At 35.1% G+C, this 18883-nt stretch overlaps 1 protein-coding gene across 1 annotated transcript; it reads right to left on the bottom strand.

Annotated features, from left to right (window-relative positions):
- Positions 1 to 339: 339 nt before the first annotated feature.
- On the bottom strand, positions 340 to 7789 carry LOC126811840 (phosphomannomutase 2). The gene is made up of 7 exons (XM_050537784.2): positions 7658 to 7789; positions 3834 to 3951; positions 3229 to 3308; positions 2680 to 2771; positions 2371 to 2470; positions 1959 to 2150; positions 340 to 938 (listed from the first exon to the last, which is right to left on the bottom strand). Exons 1-7 carry the CDS (start codon positions 7727 to 7729, stop codon positions 831 to 833), a joined length of 762 nt encoding a protein of 253 aa, XP_050393741.2. The 5' UTR covers positions 7730 to 7789; the 3' UTR covers positions 340 to 830.
- Between the last annotated feature and the right edge of the window lie 11094 nt (positions 7790 to 18883).

The following is an 18883-nucleotide window of genomic DNA, read 5'->3' as shown; positions in this document are numbered from 1 at the left end:
GTAACGGAAACTGTTCATTTTCAGGTGACCTCAAAGAAGCAAGCACAGATGGTGAAGTAAAAGAAAAGATTCAACATAAGAAGAGTTTGGGATATCGTATTAGAAGTTATTTATCAAAATTCTTATGCTGCTCATATGATCTTACTTAATAAATTTATATGAATGATCCTACCAGTGTTTTTTTTCAGCTTTATTGATGATATTGAGAAAAACTACACCCTTTAAAATGTCAAAAAGGAACAATCTGTATTCTTCATTGGACATTTGCTGCCTCTTATTTTAAGAGATTTTGGCCCAAGGCTTGAGGGGTAGACAATACTGCTACTAAACAAGTCAAAGTATTATAAATATATTTATTTATTACAACCCCAATAAAACATAATGATAAAAATATGATTTTCTCTGTATATAAGTAGATTATTGTATCTGATGACAACTTATTCATTTGTGTGAAATATTGCACATTGAGATATAATTCTAGCCAAGGTAGCTGACTTTATTGAACATGAAGTTTTAGTATACTTTACTAAATGATGATGATAAATGATCACAAATAACAAAGCAACAGTGAACAAAATAAAAATATTAAAATATTAAAATTCCTTGAAGCATATTGAAGTTTTAGCTTACTAATTGATGGTGGTAAATACAGTAAACAAATGAAAAATATCTAAACAAATTGGAATTCCTTGGTTCAATAGGAGCACATTAAATCTGAATTTTTTTTTTTATCTGTTATGTAAATGTGCTTTACACAATAATCATACATGTACATAGCACTCTTAACAGACCCACAATAACATAACAATAATATAAATCCCTAATATATGTTAATCTGTAAAATATATATCAGTTAATTGTTTTCTAGTATCTTCTGGACTAGTTACTGTATGACCTATTGTTCTATTATCTTCATAGATTTCATGATCATTACCTCCCTGTAATATAATGAGAACAAATCATATTATATTAAGCATAGACTTGTTTTCAATTGAAATACATTAAAACGTTTTAACACAGTTTGTCTATCTTGACCAAAATCTAAAACAAAAATATTATCTACATATAAATGAAGAGCCATGGGGAAGAACAATCTAAGTCACTTGTTCAACGAACCCCAGTTAATGGCGCCATCTGGTAGCAAATTGTATAAGCTTTCTGTGAACCACACTCAATTTCAGGTAAAAACGATCGGAGTCACATCGAACCAAGGCCCATCTGATATGGCCTACCAGACAAATACCTCCATCGTACCCTTCATTTGATCTTAATTTGGCTTAAAAGTGGAAGTCAGTTGTTGTACTGGTAATTAGGATTCATATTAACCATCATTTTGAATTTGTAATAAAACCCACTCGTTTTTTCTGTTTGTGTCAAGCATTCTCGTCCAAAAATCTGTTTTGCCTTTTATGCGAAAAGACAAAAATGTGACTTAGATCGTTCTTCCCCTGGACTCTTCAAATAGATTAGTATGAATGTAGGCTGGACAACTACCAACAACCAGTTGTGACAACTGATTCTGGTTTGTTTCAGTACTAGGACCAATAATGGGCGTCCTCGCTAGAGATAAGGGGGTATAATTTATAGGTGTACATGCATTATGATCTGGTGTGTTGACAAACTTTAGTTTTTGATGTTGCAATGGAATTTAATCCCGATACTTCGAAATACATTTATTTTATTCTGCACATATTTGGGCAACCAAATTGTAATTAAGACAGTCTTATCAAAACTTTCCAGAAACAGATACTGGCATCACAATATTCCTGATGCCAGGAACCACCAACTACATGCATATTACAGACAGACCCTTATCATAAACAAGATATGTGGAATTGTTGTAACCCATCTGTAGTATAGTAACATGCATGCTAGCGAGTCATTCGATAGTGAAGTCCAAGAGAATTATACTGAACATTCCAGTATTGTCTATATTTGGCAACAAAACATACAAATACCTTTTGAGTTTTATCACCAAAGAAATGAATACTTTTATATCCTCCTTTTTCCACATACTGCAAACAGTATGTTTTATCCCATCCAATAGGAAAGACATCTATACTAATCTGTCCACCTATAGCAAACTGTAAACCAGCATCAGGGAATGTTTTATACAATTCTGCTACAAACTTTTCTCTTATTTTGTTTTTCTGTAATGAAAAATATTGTAACTGAATACCAATACCCGGGACGAAAAAACAAGGTCTTGTGCATGTAAAAAAAAACAAAACGACCTGTCTGGGCAACATTTCCCTCACCATTTGGCTACAATGTCTTCATTAGCCCACTTGGAGCAGAACAGAAGGACGCAAAACCTCATTTCATTTCATTTATAATATTCCAAGTCTAAATACCGTAAAATCTACTTACTGAATCAAATTCTATAAATTGATTTCTTTCAGCTTGTGAACAGCTTCTACCAACAGGACATATATTTAGCATACTACTGCGAAACTCAACAAATGTACCTCTGAAGTAAAAATATAATTATAGCTAAATATAATCAAATATACAAAATGTTGATTTGATATACTTAATTACATTTTATTACATATTATAAAAATGCATCTTATAGTGAATTTTATTGTTTTACATCCCCCTCATTACCTATTCTTGCATATTAAATATTTCCATGACCAGTTAAATGGTATCAATTCAGATTTCAATGTATAATGTTACCTTTTACATGGTAATTGTAACTGAGACATGTACTGTAGTGCAAAGTTTATAATCTTCTGTAATAGTTCTTCTCCACATTGTTTTAATATATTCTGAAAACATACATTGAAACAATTTCTTTTTAATATGTGAAAGCCCTGTCATAAAGAATAAACAGTAAATACAGACATAAGAACATACAAATAGTCGTATCAAAACAATATTGATAAAAACAAAAAAGAAAGAATATTAAAATAATATCCTAATGTAAATTATGGCCACTGATTTCACACCACCATACCTGTTAGATCATGCCTGAAGGATAACATATTTCTATCCATGAACATCAAGGTCAAGACTACATGTAAACTTATATTGCTTTTTTAATAGTCTAAATTGTTATCTATAGAATATTTTTCAGCTGTTATTTTGTTAAATATAAATATGAAAAATGTTTATTCACCTTCTGAATCTGATGCATTGTGGTAGTAAAAAAAACCAACAACATAAGAAAAGTATACCACATATTTAAATTTATACCACATATACTTGATAAATTTATTATCCTACCTGTTGGCCTATTTGTTCACCTTCTTTATAGGCTACTAAACCATTTTCAGCAAACACATAATCAAACTTTTTAATAATAACTGAAACAGAAATAAAATAGCAATATATCAGACACACAGTATCAATCTATACAATATTCAAATAACTATAAAGCCTAATTCACTACCTCTATATGTAAATTGACATGATTACCGTTTTGTAAAAAGGAATTAGCCTAGAGATTAACATGTGAGCAATTGGCGTCATTTTCCTTCAATAATTCAAGCAAAGACAAGTTTAATCTAAAGACTGTAAATATTGCAGAGTGTTTAGTGATTTTTGCTAGCATGATGGCTGGTACCAGAATCATTTCAACTACACTGGAATTTATAGTATGTGTCTTCTGCACTTTTGTAGATTAGCTGTTTTTTTATGGTTGAAGAAATGTTTTGAAGCCAAGCAATGAAATCAAATGTTTCTATTTACTTCATATTATAATGTAGAGTTTTAAATACATGAAAAATGTATGAATTATGAATGTAGTTACAGGGGAGACAACTACAAATAACGAATTCTCAAGGGGTCACAATTAACAAGAATTCATTTAAGATACCATATTTACTCACCATCTTTATTTCCACCCATTTGTTCCACAATTTTAACTAAATCTGATCCACCAACAAGACCTACAGCTACTCGAGTTTTTAACTTATCTAAAAAATCTTCCATTTCCGGCTTGATAACCTAGTATTAACAAACATTGTATGGTTAGTGTATTGAATTATTCAATCTGATTAAGATATAGAAACAAGGACTTATGTCTGTAGGTTGAGACAGCATATCTGTACTGCTAGTGAATAAACTTGTATTCAGTTTAGCGTCCAGTTAAACCAGACCTGTCAGATAACCTGTTTTTTCTATGAGACTCACAGATCTCAAACACATGGGAGGTCATTTATCATGGAAAATAGTCATGTCCAATTCTATTTTTAATTTCACTAAGGGATGTTATTGTTTTACTTCATTTACATAAATCTGCCTTCAGATAGGCCAAACTGTTAGTAATGGTAAAGTATGAACGTACTGACGAAAAAGACCACTTAGTGACATAACAAAAATCAGATTAACTGACCTGCATGTTTATTTCTTTTTTCAATGCACTAAAATCTAGATAAATGTCAAAAAATTGTTAGAAAAAATCTGGTGCCATGTCACGTCCAATTTGACCATCTTTAACTCTGACCCTAGTGAACTGTATGCACAATATGCATGTAGGTAATGTGAGACAGGACAGAGTGAGAATTATGGACAATAAGATAGACTATGCTACTTTTTTTATTTTTTTGTTATTTTTAAAAACCCACACACACGATTTCTGGTACACAATTTCTGAAGAAGTTGTAATGAAATTACCATCATAAAATATCATTTGACAAGAAGCACCCATAAAAAAACAATAAAATTAAAATGAAATTTTTAAGAATACTGGTACACATAGTAATTGTCTAAATTATTAATGTACGCAATGGCAATGGGTAAAACAATAAAAACGTCATCTATAACATTTTATTTTATTACGAAAAACTTAAAACTGAATAAAACAGAAATTATCAGTTTCAATAAAACATAAATTATTAGGCCTACTGTCTGAACCTCCCTATTTTTTAAACGGATTTCTTCGATTATGAACAAACTATTTAACTTTGGTTACAATAAACTTACCTGTTTGCTTGAAATCAACTTCGGTTAAATAAAACCCACTGCACAATTAAATATCCCAACGAATAAAAAAGTTCTCTCTTGAAAAATTGAACTCCCACAAACTTTTGACATCGGGTAATACCAAAATGGCGCCTGATTACGTCACTCTTCGGGAGAGATCATTTTGTATAAAAGGGTGACAGCGTGCCACATCGAAACGGTTTGCGGTACATTTGCAATTGAAGGCATAAGCTATCAGTCTCGGCTGGGTATTGAGAGAGAGAGAGAAATGGGGTTTAACGTCCACTCGACACAAACTAGGTCATTTCGGGACTAACATATGGTTTAATTTTTATTTCAATAATTCGCTTGCGCGTAGGGGTCTTTAGCAGGGGGAGGAAACCGGAGGACCCGGAGAAAACTCACGAGGTTGGACAGGCGACCCTACTCCTTGTCAGGTACAACCGGGGATTCGAAACCACGCCAGTCGACTCAATGACAGACTTTATGATACAGCGCGCGCCCGCTAACCATTCAGCCATCCAACCCCCCGGCTGGGTATAAGGTTTGGGCGTTCACACATAACTGTCCGTATCCCTTTATTTTGTTACCATCTTTTTACATTCTAGTAAAATCCCTGTTTATAGATTTCCTTTTGAAATTTTTGTTTTAATTATTTAATAAGTCGGACGGGAGTATTTTCTTTTGAACACAAATGCGCACAAAAATGTTGTTGTTAAATCATTTATAATAATAAAGAAGATAGGAAAGATTTAGTTTATATATGACTTTACATGTATTTATACGAGTATTCGTGCAATCATTGATATTTTCATTGTAGAGAGAGAGAGAAATGGGGTTCAACGTCCACTCGACACAAACTAGGTCATTTCGGGACTAACATATGCTTTAATCTTATTTCAATAATTTGCTTGCGCGTAGGGGTCTTTAGCAGTGGGAGGAAACCGGAGGACCCGGAGAAAACCCACGAGGTTGGACCCTACTCCTTGTCACGTACAACCGGGGAATCGAAACCCTGCCAGTTGGCTCAATGACAGATCGTATGATACAGCGCGCGCGTGCTAACCATTCAGCCATCCAACTCTCCCGAAATTTTCATTGTGAATAAAATTTGGTAGACTGGCCATCAATGGTTTCTATATAAATCGTCTATGTAATTGCCTTCAGTTGATAATTTTCTTCGCCCAAACTCAATCAATCGAAACGATTGCGGTTTGTTTTCATTGCAACACATGATTGTCCAGTTATTTTACTTGTAACGTTAAACTGTGTGTTTAACGTTACAATTGATACGGTCTAAGACTCCTTACGCAGTTCAATTAGGTTCAGATGCACAATTGTCAACACATATCATTATAGCTTGTATTGGAATAAGTAATTCTATGACAAATAGTGAAGGCTGGACCACTAAAATATTTACCGAACAGTTTTTCTTTGGGGTTATGCGTTCTACATTTGCATAGCGATGTTTCTTGTAATGACGTATTACGCAAGCCGCCATGACAGCGGCCAGTTGAAATTTCGCGTAGCAGTTCGGTTTCATCAAATCATATAATTATGCGGCAAGGTTTCACCTATATTTCAATGGGAATTGATTTATTATATGTTAAGATATGTGCAGTACTGTTTTGGGTCAGTTTATGTGTGAATTAAGGGAGCTATAGGCTAGTTACCTTTTTGTAGTCATTTGACTAAAAAACTTGCCCAAAGGAACTCTGTAGGACGAGCCACTACTGTGGCTGGAGTAAGGCGGAAGACATCAGTAGTGGAACCATTTCTAGTGGTTGTCAAACTCTCTGCAACAAACTCATTGGTTTCACCCAACACTGACGAAAGCAGTGCTGTCTTGTACTCAGTCAAAAATATAAGTAAAGTAGCTAAGTCTCGAACTCAATATCATCAAAAATCTTTGACATTGAAAACACAAAGTATTTGCCAATTCAAATCAACATTGGTCTTGTGATCTTATAGGGAAAAGATGGGCTTCTGATATCCAATATTCAAGACAAAATAGACATTTTACCATTGGTACACGAATCGTGTACCATAATGCGTTTCAGCGCCATTTGGAAGAAGGGACTCAAAGAACGCCGCTAGACATATTCCACAACTCATATCAAATGGTGACGCTATGTTCTTATCTGGAGAGCATACGCAATAAATATAATCGGTGTAGACTGGAATAACCAGACGCTAAAGATGACCATTCCATAGAAATGACCATGATTAGAAATTACAGTAAAAACAGAAACGGTTGAATGTAAATCAATTTATACATTCACATTACATTATTATATGCGTTGCGACCCATTTGTGTCAATTTCTAGGTCCCAAATATTAGCTCCTTGAAACATGTCAGATGTCAAATTTTTCAAAAGAGAACTTTTTTATTCGTTGGGATAGACCTATTTAGTTGTGCAATGGGTTTTATTTAGCCGGAGTTGATTTCAAACACACAGGTAAGTTTATAATATCCAAAGTTACATAGTTTGTTCATAATCGAAGAAATCCGTTTAAAAAATAGGAAGGTTCAGAATCAGACAGTAGTTAAAAGTTTCATATTCAATGGTCAGCTATCGATGATGATTATGAATTTATGATGAAATTTTATAACAATTTTACATCAGCAAATTTAAAAGATTATGAATTTTTTCTCTATGGCATGATGATGCATGACTGAAAAACTGTTGAAACTATTATTCTAGTTATACATGTTTAATTATTTTACCTGTCGAGCGGCTGTAAGGGTGCCATCTACATCGAAAAGGCAGATAGTGGACGTGTCACGTTGCGAGGCCATTTTTGTAAACTTCCGACTGAAACTACCTCCACCACTGAAAAGTTTTTCCGGATAAACATAGTCGAGATTATCACACAACTTAAATAGCGCGCTACGGAAGACCATTAGGGTCAATCAACGTCTTCCGTACTACGGAAGCCCATTAGAATCAATCAAATGAAAAAAAAATCTGATTATCTTTTAATTACAAGATAGGCTACCCTGTCACACGTCGTGGGGTGATAGGCCTACGAATAGCACCAACTTATTTCATAACAACAAGAAATATATTAAAAATAACACACTAATATGGATATACTACTTCTGAATTTTATTAACATGCTACGTTTCAATACTCATACAGGTATCGTTATCAAGCAAATAATGATTAATTAACAAAAACGTAGTGCAATATATAGATAACCACCTTGGAAGCCATTTAGCAGATAAAACAATAACAACAAATTGATTAACAAGATGAAAGATCTAATATATAGACAACAGGTAGAAACCATTTAGCAGATAACAAACACAACAACAACAATTAATTAACCAGATCAAAGATCACAATTTGAAACCATTTATAACATAAACCAATGACCACAATTAAATAACCAGTACAAATATATAGATAACAAGTGGAAACCATTTTAGCAGGTAAAAGAAAAAGAAAAAAGAAAAAAGAGAACAGCAATTTGGGGGGGGGGGCATTAACCACACAGTAATTAGGGATTGAGTAATAGATTTGGGAGAAAATGTCCTGAGTCTCTGTTTAAATTAGGCTTATGTTTCTGGATTTCTAGGGCTTCTCTGAGAATTATGTTTTTCCATACTGTCAAGTTCCTGGGTAGAATTTCCGTCTTTTCCCATTTGATTTCATGCTGCGGATTTTTGAAAATATGTTCTGCAATTGCAGATTTATTATATTCCTGCTTCCCAACTGTGGTGTTATGTTCTTTAACATGTTAAACGAAATGGCAGAATAAAACAACCCCGAGACGACCCAGATGGTGTTATATATAAAATAAAATGTGAGTGTAATGACGCATACATTGGAGAAACGTCACGTCCGATATCAGTGCGAATTAAAGAACATAAGAGTAGGCCGTAGCGCCGCTGTCCGGGCAAAATTTCTCTCATAGCGCACTGTATGGCGTATGCCCGTCTTCATTAGCCCAGTTTAGGAGCAAAACAGTAGGACGTTAAACCCCATTTCATTTCATTTCATTTCGTAAATTTGTGCGTTACACTTTCAATGAAGTCCGCCAAATCGGTTAGAAGACGGAGACGTATTTTTAACAGCGTGTTGTGTCGCTCATACTGGTTCTAGCGAGGTAAGCAAGGTCTTATTTTCTCACTAAGATGTTCATTTATATTGTTCAGGCGTTCACAGGGGCTGACACGCGACCGTTTAGCAGTAAAAAGTTGCCCAGTAAAATTGACTGGGAAAGCGATTTCAGTTTCGCCAAGGATTCAATAGGACAGTCCCTGAACGTACAGGCCGAGTGTAATGAGACCTACGTTCAGAGCTGAACTAGAGCTAAATCTACCTAATACAGGTCTTTCTTTAGACCTGAAATTTTATCGTAATTATTAATTCGACATTAATTAACTTATCCAGACCATAATCAACTCTCGATGTCATCACTAGCCTGCGATATTTACTGGATCATGATCCGATCTGCTGCTCCCCGCCCATGCATGATTAAATCAAGAACTGAATAATCGAGACTATGTAGTTTATCGTACCGACTTTAGTAATGACGATCGAGGCTATTGCGAAAATTCAATAGCTAAATTATTGGTTCAGAGTCAATCAATTTGACTGAAATTTTCAGCAAATCCCCTTTACATTATCTAGTTTTTAACTATTATAGTGAGAACTGCCATCTCTTCATTTAATCTCCCATAATGTATCTTTAACATAATTAAACACAACAGTTGTATGGATAAACAATTACTGTATTTTAATTCGGAGCTACGTTTCTACAATAATTCTCTTGGTCTTTTTCAAGTACAACACTGATACAGTCGGAAAGAACGAAATATTATGTACAATGTAGCTCCAATTAAAAATACAGTATTTTAATATGTTCAGTTATTAAATGCCATTTAATGAGTATAAACAGCAACTTACTTTAAAGAATTCAAATACCGGTCCGGAAATGAAGATTAGCGCAACTTTCAATTTCACTATTACGGTCGATGCTGTGAGTAGAAAACGATAATTTTGTGTTATGTTGTACTGTGTACCACAAAATCTTTCTATATTTGCTCCACAACTTACTATACTAAATATGCCCTGCTTATTAACATGTGAATATCTTGTTACACATTCAAAACTGCTTCGACAGGACACCTTACTAATATTATGTGTTATAGGATCTGTATTTTAATCAGATTGCAAATTATACAGGTAGACGAGTTTTGCAATCTATAAAAAACAGAACCTTTAAACATATGGCGCTTCCACTGTTTACGTAACCGTTAAATATATACCAAATCTGTTGCCATATTATTGTATAGTTATTGGGCCACGTGTAATATAGACTAATCTATGAATGAATAACATAACAGTGATATAACAGTCCAGTGGGTCAATAAAGTTCATGTTTGAACTGATCATCTCGCACCAGATTTGTGAACTGATCATCTCGCACCAGATTTGTGTATTATAATTTACATATGTTAATGGTAAACACAAGAAACTGTTTTTGCAGATGGATATGTCAACAAGCTATGTTCTTTCACATTTCATGTCTGTTAGTTACGTCTAAGTATCTATTTTCATTCCTATACGAAGCAATCTGATTAAAATACAGATCTTTATTTCGTTTCGTGTTTTTATACATTCGATAGCCTCCATTTACATCACAGTGACCTTGACGAAAATTAAACTGGCCTTAACAAATAGATTTAGCCCATTCAGCCCTTCCAGATCGTAGTAAAGACATGTAAAACAAAATTTTGAACTATAAAAAACGACACGAAATAGGATCTGTGTTTTAATCAGATTGTATACGAAGCTAAGTTAAAAATACCATAGATTTGGACTCTAGTTTTACGGTACAGATCAGCTTTTCCGAATAATCTTGTATCCTTTTAATCAAAGTAAATTTTGATCAAAAATATTTACGTCGGCATCTTCATCACTATGCTTAATGAATAATTTGATGATGAATCATAAGTTATACTTTAGACACTCAGGAATATCAAATGCCCAATTAAACAGGTTGTCAGGTAACGAAACAAACGTCCACCACAGCTAAATCGTCCGGACGGTCGACAAGGGTTTATTCTTTTGCAGGTAATTGGGGGCATTTACAAGATAATTTCATACAGATCAGATTATAATTTTCGTCGTTTGAGGGTTTGACAGGCTTTTTCGTTTTACTAATTTGAATAATGCATATAAATTTCATACAGATTGGATGATAACTTTAGTCATTCGAACATTCACAAGGTTCACAAAGTAATTAACGGAAATTGCTGAAATTCTATAGGCTTCTTCAGTTCACTAATTTAGATAATGCTTACAAATTTCACAATGATCGGATGATAACTTTTGACAGAGCATTCACAACGTTCAACAAAGTGAAACAAGGGCCATAACTCTAGATGTAATTAACGGAAATTGTTGAAATTATAAAGGATTCTTCTTTTTTACTAATTCAAATGGCGCTTATAAATTTCATACAGATTGGCAGATAACTTTTGATGTTAGAGCGTTCACAAGATGCCACAAAGTGAAACGAGGGCCATTAATGTAGACGTAATTAACGGAAATTATTGAAATTAAATAGTTTTCTTCATCTCACTAATGTAAACAACATATATCAATTTAAAACAATCGGATGATAAGATTTTGGACGGCGAATGGACGGACGGAGGCGACGACAATATACGTCCACATCTCCATATGACCGATTAAGAACTACATTAGTCACCGATTCTGGGTTATACAGGATCCCTTCACCGATGGGATATATACGCTAAGTGGACTAGATGTGTTTTTCTGTTTAATTAGGGGACCATATCATATACCGTGGTGAATAAATCTTGTTAATTCCTCCGAACTATTTTAGAATAGCAATTGGACTATTTCTCCACGTTTTGTCATTTGATTTGCATACCTATTACCAGATTAAATGTGCAACGCGTGTGTAAAATGTATCTATATTCATGTATTTGATACCAATATATAGGTAATCTGCACTAATATCAATGACAAATATATCATATTTTCATGATACACATTTCAATAGTTTTTAAGTAGTTGTAAGGTCCTATTACATATATACTATTCAAAAAAAGTAGGGGATATTTGATTTTGGGGGCATAATACTAAAATATGCAAATGACTACGAAAAAAGTCACTATAGAACCTAACAGAAGAAACATTTCCAGTTACATGTGACGCCCAAACGCACCAATAGCTACCGCATGGAATGCAGGTGATGCTTGGGATCATCATGGGGGTCCAACCCAAGATTTGCACGACTCTGACTTTGAATGTTACAGTCATTGTGGCATTGAATTCCAGGGTGGAAACATCAGTTTAATTGTTTTAGTGACCAGAAAACAAATTTTGATATGCGTCGGCTTACCCAAAATGAAAGGTTACGTGCCCTTGGCATGCTACAGATCGGCACAACACAGGCGGTTGTGGCGCGGACGATGAATGTTTCTCAGTCTGTCATAAGCAGGCTATGGTCCAGATACCGTGATACACAATCTGTACAGGACAGACCACGCTCAGGTCGACCAAGGGCGACAACTCAAGCCCAGGATCGATTTATCCGTACCTTGGCCTTGAGAAATCGTGTCATCACAGCAAATCAGATCAGCGCTCGTCTTCAAACAGACACTGGTGTGAGAGTGAGTGGCCAGACGATTCGGAATCGACTGCATAGGGGTCACCTTCGCGCCCGACGTCGTTGGTGTAGGGATCGTCAACACTGGGATAATCGACGCTGGAGCAATGTGATGTTTTCAGATGAGTCAAGGTTCACTGTTGATTTTTTGGACAGACGTAGGAGGGTGTGGCGTCGTCGAAACGAGCGCTTCCAAGACGTTAACGTCATCAGACATGATCGATTTGGGGGTGGTTCTGTTATGGTGTGGGGAGGCATCACTGTTGCTGGAAGAACGGCTTTACATGTTGTTGCAGGGCGTGTTACAGGCCAGTACTACCGGGACAACATCTTGGCAGTCCATGTTGTGCCGTTCGCACGACGTCATGGCCGCCGTTTCATCTTCCAGGATGACAACGCAAGATGTCACAGGGCCAGGATCGTTACAGGTTACCTCCAACAACAGAACATCACCACATTACCTTGGCCAGCACTGAGTCCCGACCAATGTACAATCTGATTAAAAGATCACCAATCAATGATTTGACGGTTCTATGTGATATATAGTCCATTTTTTCATAAAATAAAGCGTAGTGTTTGGTTGAGTTTATGTTGCATCCTATTTATACGTCAGAAGAGCATGTTCCAAGAATATTACATGTCTCATTATCTATTATATATAGATAGAAATTTGTAATGGTATCGATCATATCCATTTATACAGATACCAAACCTAACTTTCAGAATGATTTCCAGAAATTATTCAAATATTACAATCCAATATCATAGAATATTACCCATTGTCAATATCTGAACAGAAATTGTTTCAATGACATTTATTAATTGAATTGGAAATGCACAGGACCACTACCATTTATAACGATTCTCTAGCCTCATCAAACAAATTATGTTTTTTGTCAGGCCGATCTGTATACTCTCCCCCATCGAGCATGTCTGGGACATGCTTGGACAGAGGTTACGTCAACGTCAACAACGTCCTGCCAATGTACAAGAACTTGCTGCTGCGTTGCAACAGGAATGGGACAATCTGGACCAAAATGACCTTAGACGTCTCATTAGGAGTATGCCACGTCGGATCAATGCTTGTTTGGCAAACAGAGGAGGATTTACCCGTTACTGACTTGGTTGTGATGCTGTGGTAACTTTGCTGTTTGACCCCGGGTATCATTTTACCCTCATAATGGTCAGTCTGTGCCTTACTTAGTCTAACGATCATTTGGAATAAATCGATGAATGTGAACTTCATTTCATTTTGTCATTTGTTTCTTCGTCAGTTTCATTAGGTGACTTTAATAACACTTAAAAATCAAATATCCCCTACTTTTTTTGAATAGTATATGTATACCAAACTAAGAACTCGTAGAGTTTGTATAGAATGATTTTAAAAAGTCCCAAAAGTTGTTTCAAAAAGGAAGGACTACAAATTGACCTCCAACTGAATGTTTTTTTTTCACGCCTTTGTATTGACCCAAATGTATATACCCCTATATGAATTTCTTTTGTTTGTTTCGGATTTTACTTGACTTAATAAAGAATGTTATGTTGCCATGAGGTCTACACGATTCTGTGTAATTGAATATTATAAGAACAATGGTTATAAAATGTCATGTGCTGTATATAGGTATTAAACCTATTACTCTTATATTTACTATATATTTTGGGCGTACACAGCAAAAGGTCTGTTTCGTGATTCATCGAAACACCCCGACATCGTAATTTGTTTGAAATGTCTACAAAATGAGAGAAAAGGTGTAATACAAAAACTCATGGGTGTTCCATAGGCGATTTTGAAATGAAATGAAATGTGGTTTAACTTCCCACTTATCTGCACCGGCAGGGCTAATGAAGACGGATGCGATTTTTTGAAGTAACATTCAATTTTATTAGTCTTCACCAAAACCGTGTTAACCTTTTACTAATAAAGTACTTATGGGTTTGGACAATTTTTAATTTCCCAAAGAATTTATAGGCCGAAACTTTAACCCTGTAATGTAAGTGAGTAGTAGACAGATTCTGGTCATGGAGAGAAGCTCGAGCTGTGTAAGGTCTAGTATCAGTTTGTTTTAAAGATTTTTCCGTGGTTAACGTTTGTAATGCGGTAAATGCTTGCCAGGGATGACCATGACAGAAACACTACTCTATAGCCCACTTGAATATATCGATCTTTCACATGTACTGTGGCATTCAAGTGAGAAGAGCACATTCCAATAAGTATAAATGGCAATGCAATTTAAACGATGTGTATATTTTAAGCACTTATAAACAACATTACTAACATTACCACGATGCACACCACATGAACACTTAGATTTGAAGATATTCCTACTCATTCCAGACACGAAATAGTAACAGATGGATCCGATAATATCTTTTCGATGATTTAAAGTCGTGCGTTTCTCAATTCAAAGATTAACAAGTTCTTTTTTAAATCTAGATGCGTCTGATTAAAAGATCACCAATCAATGATTTGACGGTTCTATGTGATATATAGTCCATTTTTTCATAAAATAAAGCGTAGTGTTTGGTTGAGTTTATGTTGCATCCTATTTATACGTCAGAAGAGCATGTTCCAAGAATATTACATGTCTCATTATCTATTATATATAGATAGAAATTTGTAATGGTATCGATCATATCCATTTATACAGATACCAAACCTAACTTTCAGAATGATTTCCAGAAATTATTCAAATATTACAATCCAATATCATAGAATATTACCCATTGTCAATATCTGAACAGAAATTGTTTCAATGACATTTATTAATTGAATTGGAAATGCACAGGACCACTACCATTTATAACGATTCTCTAGCCTCATCAAACAAATTATGTTTTTTGTCAGGCCGATCTGTATACTGATATCCGATGAATAATTTGAGTCTCTTTTAGTAATTGAATTGGAAATCCCCAACACCAATTCTATGGAATACAATTTATTATTTATTATACTGCGTGATGTTTCGACTAGCATTATCTTCTCTTTATCAAGAAAACAAGCCAACAGTGAGGCTGATGTCCCCCGCCGAAATAGGAAAATAATTAGAGGACACATATAAATTTATCACAAATTATCTTTTACAAAGTATTGAACAATCAAACAGTATATCTTTACTTCCAAAGTCTCGACCAATCAAATTGCGCATCGCTCTGCTTACCCTGAGCAGAAAATGCTCATTATCAAACTTAGTCAAGGTATTACTGTAATGAAACTATACACCAAGTTTCATCAATCTCACTTAATTAGAACTAAAGTTATCGTGTCCCAAAGCATCAACCAATCAAATTGCTTATCTCTGCTTACCCTAAGCGGAAAATGCTCATCTTCGAACTCCATCAAGGCATTGACCTAATAAACACATACACCAAGTTTGAACATTCTAGCTCAATTAAAAGTTATCGTGTCCCAAAGCATCAACCAATCAAATTGCTTATCTCTGCTTACCCTAAGCGGAAAATGCTCATCTTCGAACTCCATCAAGGCATTGACCTAATCAACACATACACCAAGTTTGAACATTCTAGCCCAATTAGGAAGAGAGTTATCGTGTCCCAAAGCATCAACCAATCAAATTGTTTATCTCTGCTTACCCTAAGCGGAAAATGCTCATCTTCGAACTCCATCAAGGCATTGACCTAATAAACACATACACCAAGTTTGAACATTCTAGCTCAATTAGGAAGAGAGTTATTGTGTCCCAAAAAGTGTGACGGACAGACAGACGGACGTCCGGACGGACGGACGGACAGACAGACAGACAGACAGACAGACAGACGAACCCATTTTAATAGTCCCCTGCTTTCTTCGAAAGGCGGGGGACAATTATAAATATGATGCATTTTAACAATAAAAATGGCATCTAATATACATGGATACAGGAGCACATTTTCCAGTCGTAATTTTTGTATTTAAACGTTGTATTTAAATGTTTGTATTTTAAAACTTATCATTAATAATAGGTGTTATGTCACCAATGCTTCGGGAGGCATAATTTATTCTTTTAGCTACTTTTTAAACAGTGTTTCTTTTACGTTCCTGGAAGCAAAATTCACAGTTATGGAGCATGGGCTGTTCTCATGGAACGGTCAATCGTTCCTGTATTTTTTGATTGCCAACCTATAAAAATGAAATAAATAAATGAAATTGGGTTTAACGTCCTACTGTTCTGCTCCTATACTGAGCTAATGAAGACGGGGCCTATAAAAATGACGTTGTGAATAAGAGAATGTGGTACGCTTTAGAAAGTATGTTTGTAATAGTGTCGGTTTTCCAATGTTTTATTATTTATATTTTCTTTTGAGAGTAAACTAAAAAGCCGTCAAATCCAAATTATCCTTGATATCGTATAGTTTCTATGGATTGAGTATTATGCTTGTCATTCATTTCTAATGTATCGGTGGCATGTGTATTTCTACCAGCATTAAAGAAGCTATGATGAGTGTTTAGAGCGGGAGCCCAGGGGTTTAACCTAGCTGAAAAGTGTACCAATTTTTTCCTATATGGTATCAATCTATGTATATCTGGCATCATCAGAATGTAAGTCTGCCGGGTTTTTGGTGGTGGGTGTGGGATTCCCCGCCCAAAATGCCATGCCCCCAACTAGTCTAGATTAGCTCAAAAGTGTACCACATGAAAATCGCACAGCAATGTACCGTACATCTTCAGGTATTACAAAAACACTCTGACAGACATTTCTAGTGGTGGGGTACCCATGACAGAGCTATGTAATTGCCAGACATTTGTAGTGATGGAGTATCCCTGACAAGAGTTATCTAATTTCCAGACCAAAGCTGTTTTAGGTGGTACAGATTTGAGCTAATCTAGCCTAGCTTTGGTCTAAATATTAGATAACTCTTGTCAGGTATACTCCAACACCACAAATGTCTGGCAATTACATAGCTCTGTCAGGTGTACCTCACCACTAGAAATGTCTGTCAGAATGTTTTTGTAATACCTGAAGATGTACGGTACACTGCTGTACGATTTTCATTTGGTACACTTTTGAGCTAATCTAGCCTAGTTGGGGGTCATGGCATTTAGGTCGTGGAATACCACACCCACCACCATTAACCCGACAGACTTATATTCTGATGATACCAGATATACATACATTGATACCATTTAGGAGAAAATTGGTACACTTTTCAGCTAGGTTGACCCCCCTGGGCTCCCGGTCTAGTTCTACACCAACTGAAATGTTTGGGTTCGACATAAGTTTAGACACTATTGATTCTTGTTTGTTTAATCTGATAATTACAAGTTGATATATAGAGAATTTGATAACTTTTTTATATGAAATTTGAGTATTGAAAAAATGTAGGATAATGTATCTATTTAAACGATATCTATAAGAAGTTTGTTTGGTGCTAACAGGTTTGTAAATTATTGTATGTGCAGAGAATGATTTAAACATATGATATGTCTATTAGTGTAAATATTGTAATTATTCATTATGGAGTACTAAACGAACCAATAAACGCAATAACGGTTATAAAATTCTATATTTATGTATATCATATAAAATCATCAATTCATTAGGGTCTACTTGGCAGACCATACGGAAATGTGTAGTTCGGTTGGCCATATAGAAGTTATAAATACTGAGCTATAAGTGCCACTGCACACGTTCTAAAGCGATCCAGGAGCACGGTGTTTATATTTAGATTTGCTGAATAACGGATTTTAAAAGAAGCGACGTGTTATTATTCCCATAGTACATATCTATATATAAACATGAAGGCTATATAAAAAAAATAATAACAACATAACAGATACCATCGTGTTTACTTATATATCCGTCTTCATAAACGCACTGAACGAAGAAGCAAGGTTTTAAAATGTATTTCTCGGTAATAGCAAACAGTAAATAGAAAAGTAGACATAATTCTGTTCTAGATAGCTTGCTTATTACAATACAAACATATTAAAAGATCGGATGTGTCTGCATTTCCTCGGTAATATTTTACCCTCCATTCCCCACCAAATATAGGTCTACTGACTATTATGTCTGAAAAATTGTCGATGTATGTAGAGTTTTCGTGTGGACGGATGGACAGGGTGGATAACAATACCATACGATCACAGTAACAATAAAAGTAACTGATTTTGTCGTGTTACAGGTTATAAATAAACAAAGGCATGTAGAATAAGTAAACTTGGTTCAATGATGCTGGCTCAATAAACAACCGGATCAGAGATCGACACCTGTGTGTCACAGCCAAAGGGCATTTTTATCATAACCACGCGGCCACACTAAAGAGGTATAGTAAATGGAAGAAGAAGGGAATAAAAACAAAGGTC

The sequence above is a fragment of the Patella vulgata genome, chromosome 2 (genome assembly GCF_932274485.2).
Source record: "Patella vulgata chromosome 2, xgPatVulg1.2, whole genome shotgun sequence".
Classification (NCBI taxonomy): domain Eukaryota; kingdom Metazoa; phylum Mollusca; class Gastropoda; family Patellidae; genus Patella; species Patella vulgata.
Note: the sequence above shows the minus strand (reverse complement) of the source record. Positions and strands in the feature narration are given on the sequence as shown.

Bases quoted from the DNA above. Each gene is read 5' to 3' on its own strand.
- LOC126811840 (XM_050537784.2), bottom strand. From the start codon at position 7,729: ATGGCCTCGCAACGTGACACGTCCACTATCTGCCTTTTCGATGTAGAT. The intron at 3,952-7,657 runs GTAAAATAATTA...TGTTAATACTAG, and splicing joins CCCTTACAGCCGCTCGACAG to GTTATCAAGCCGGAAATGGA. The intron at 2,772-3,228 runs GTAGGATAATAA...GTATGTTTTCAG, and splicing joins GTGAACAAATAGGCCAACAG to AATATATTAAAACAATGTGG.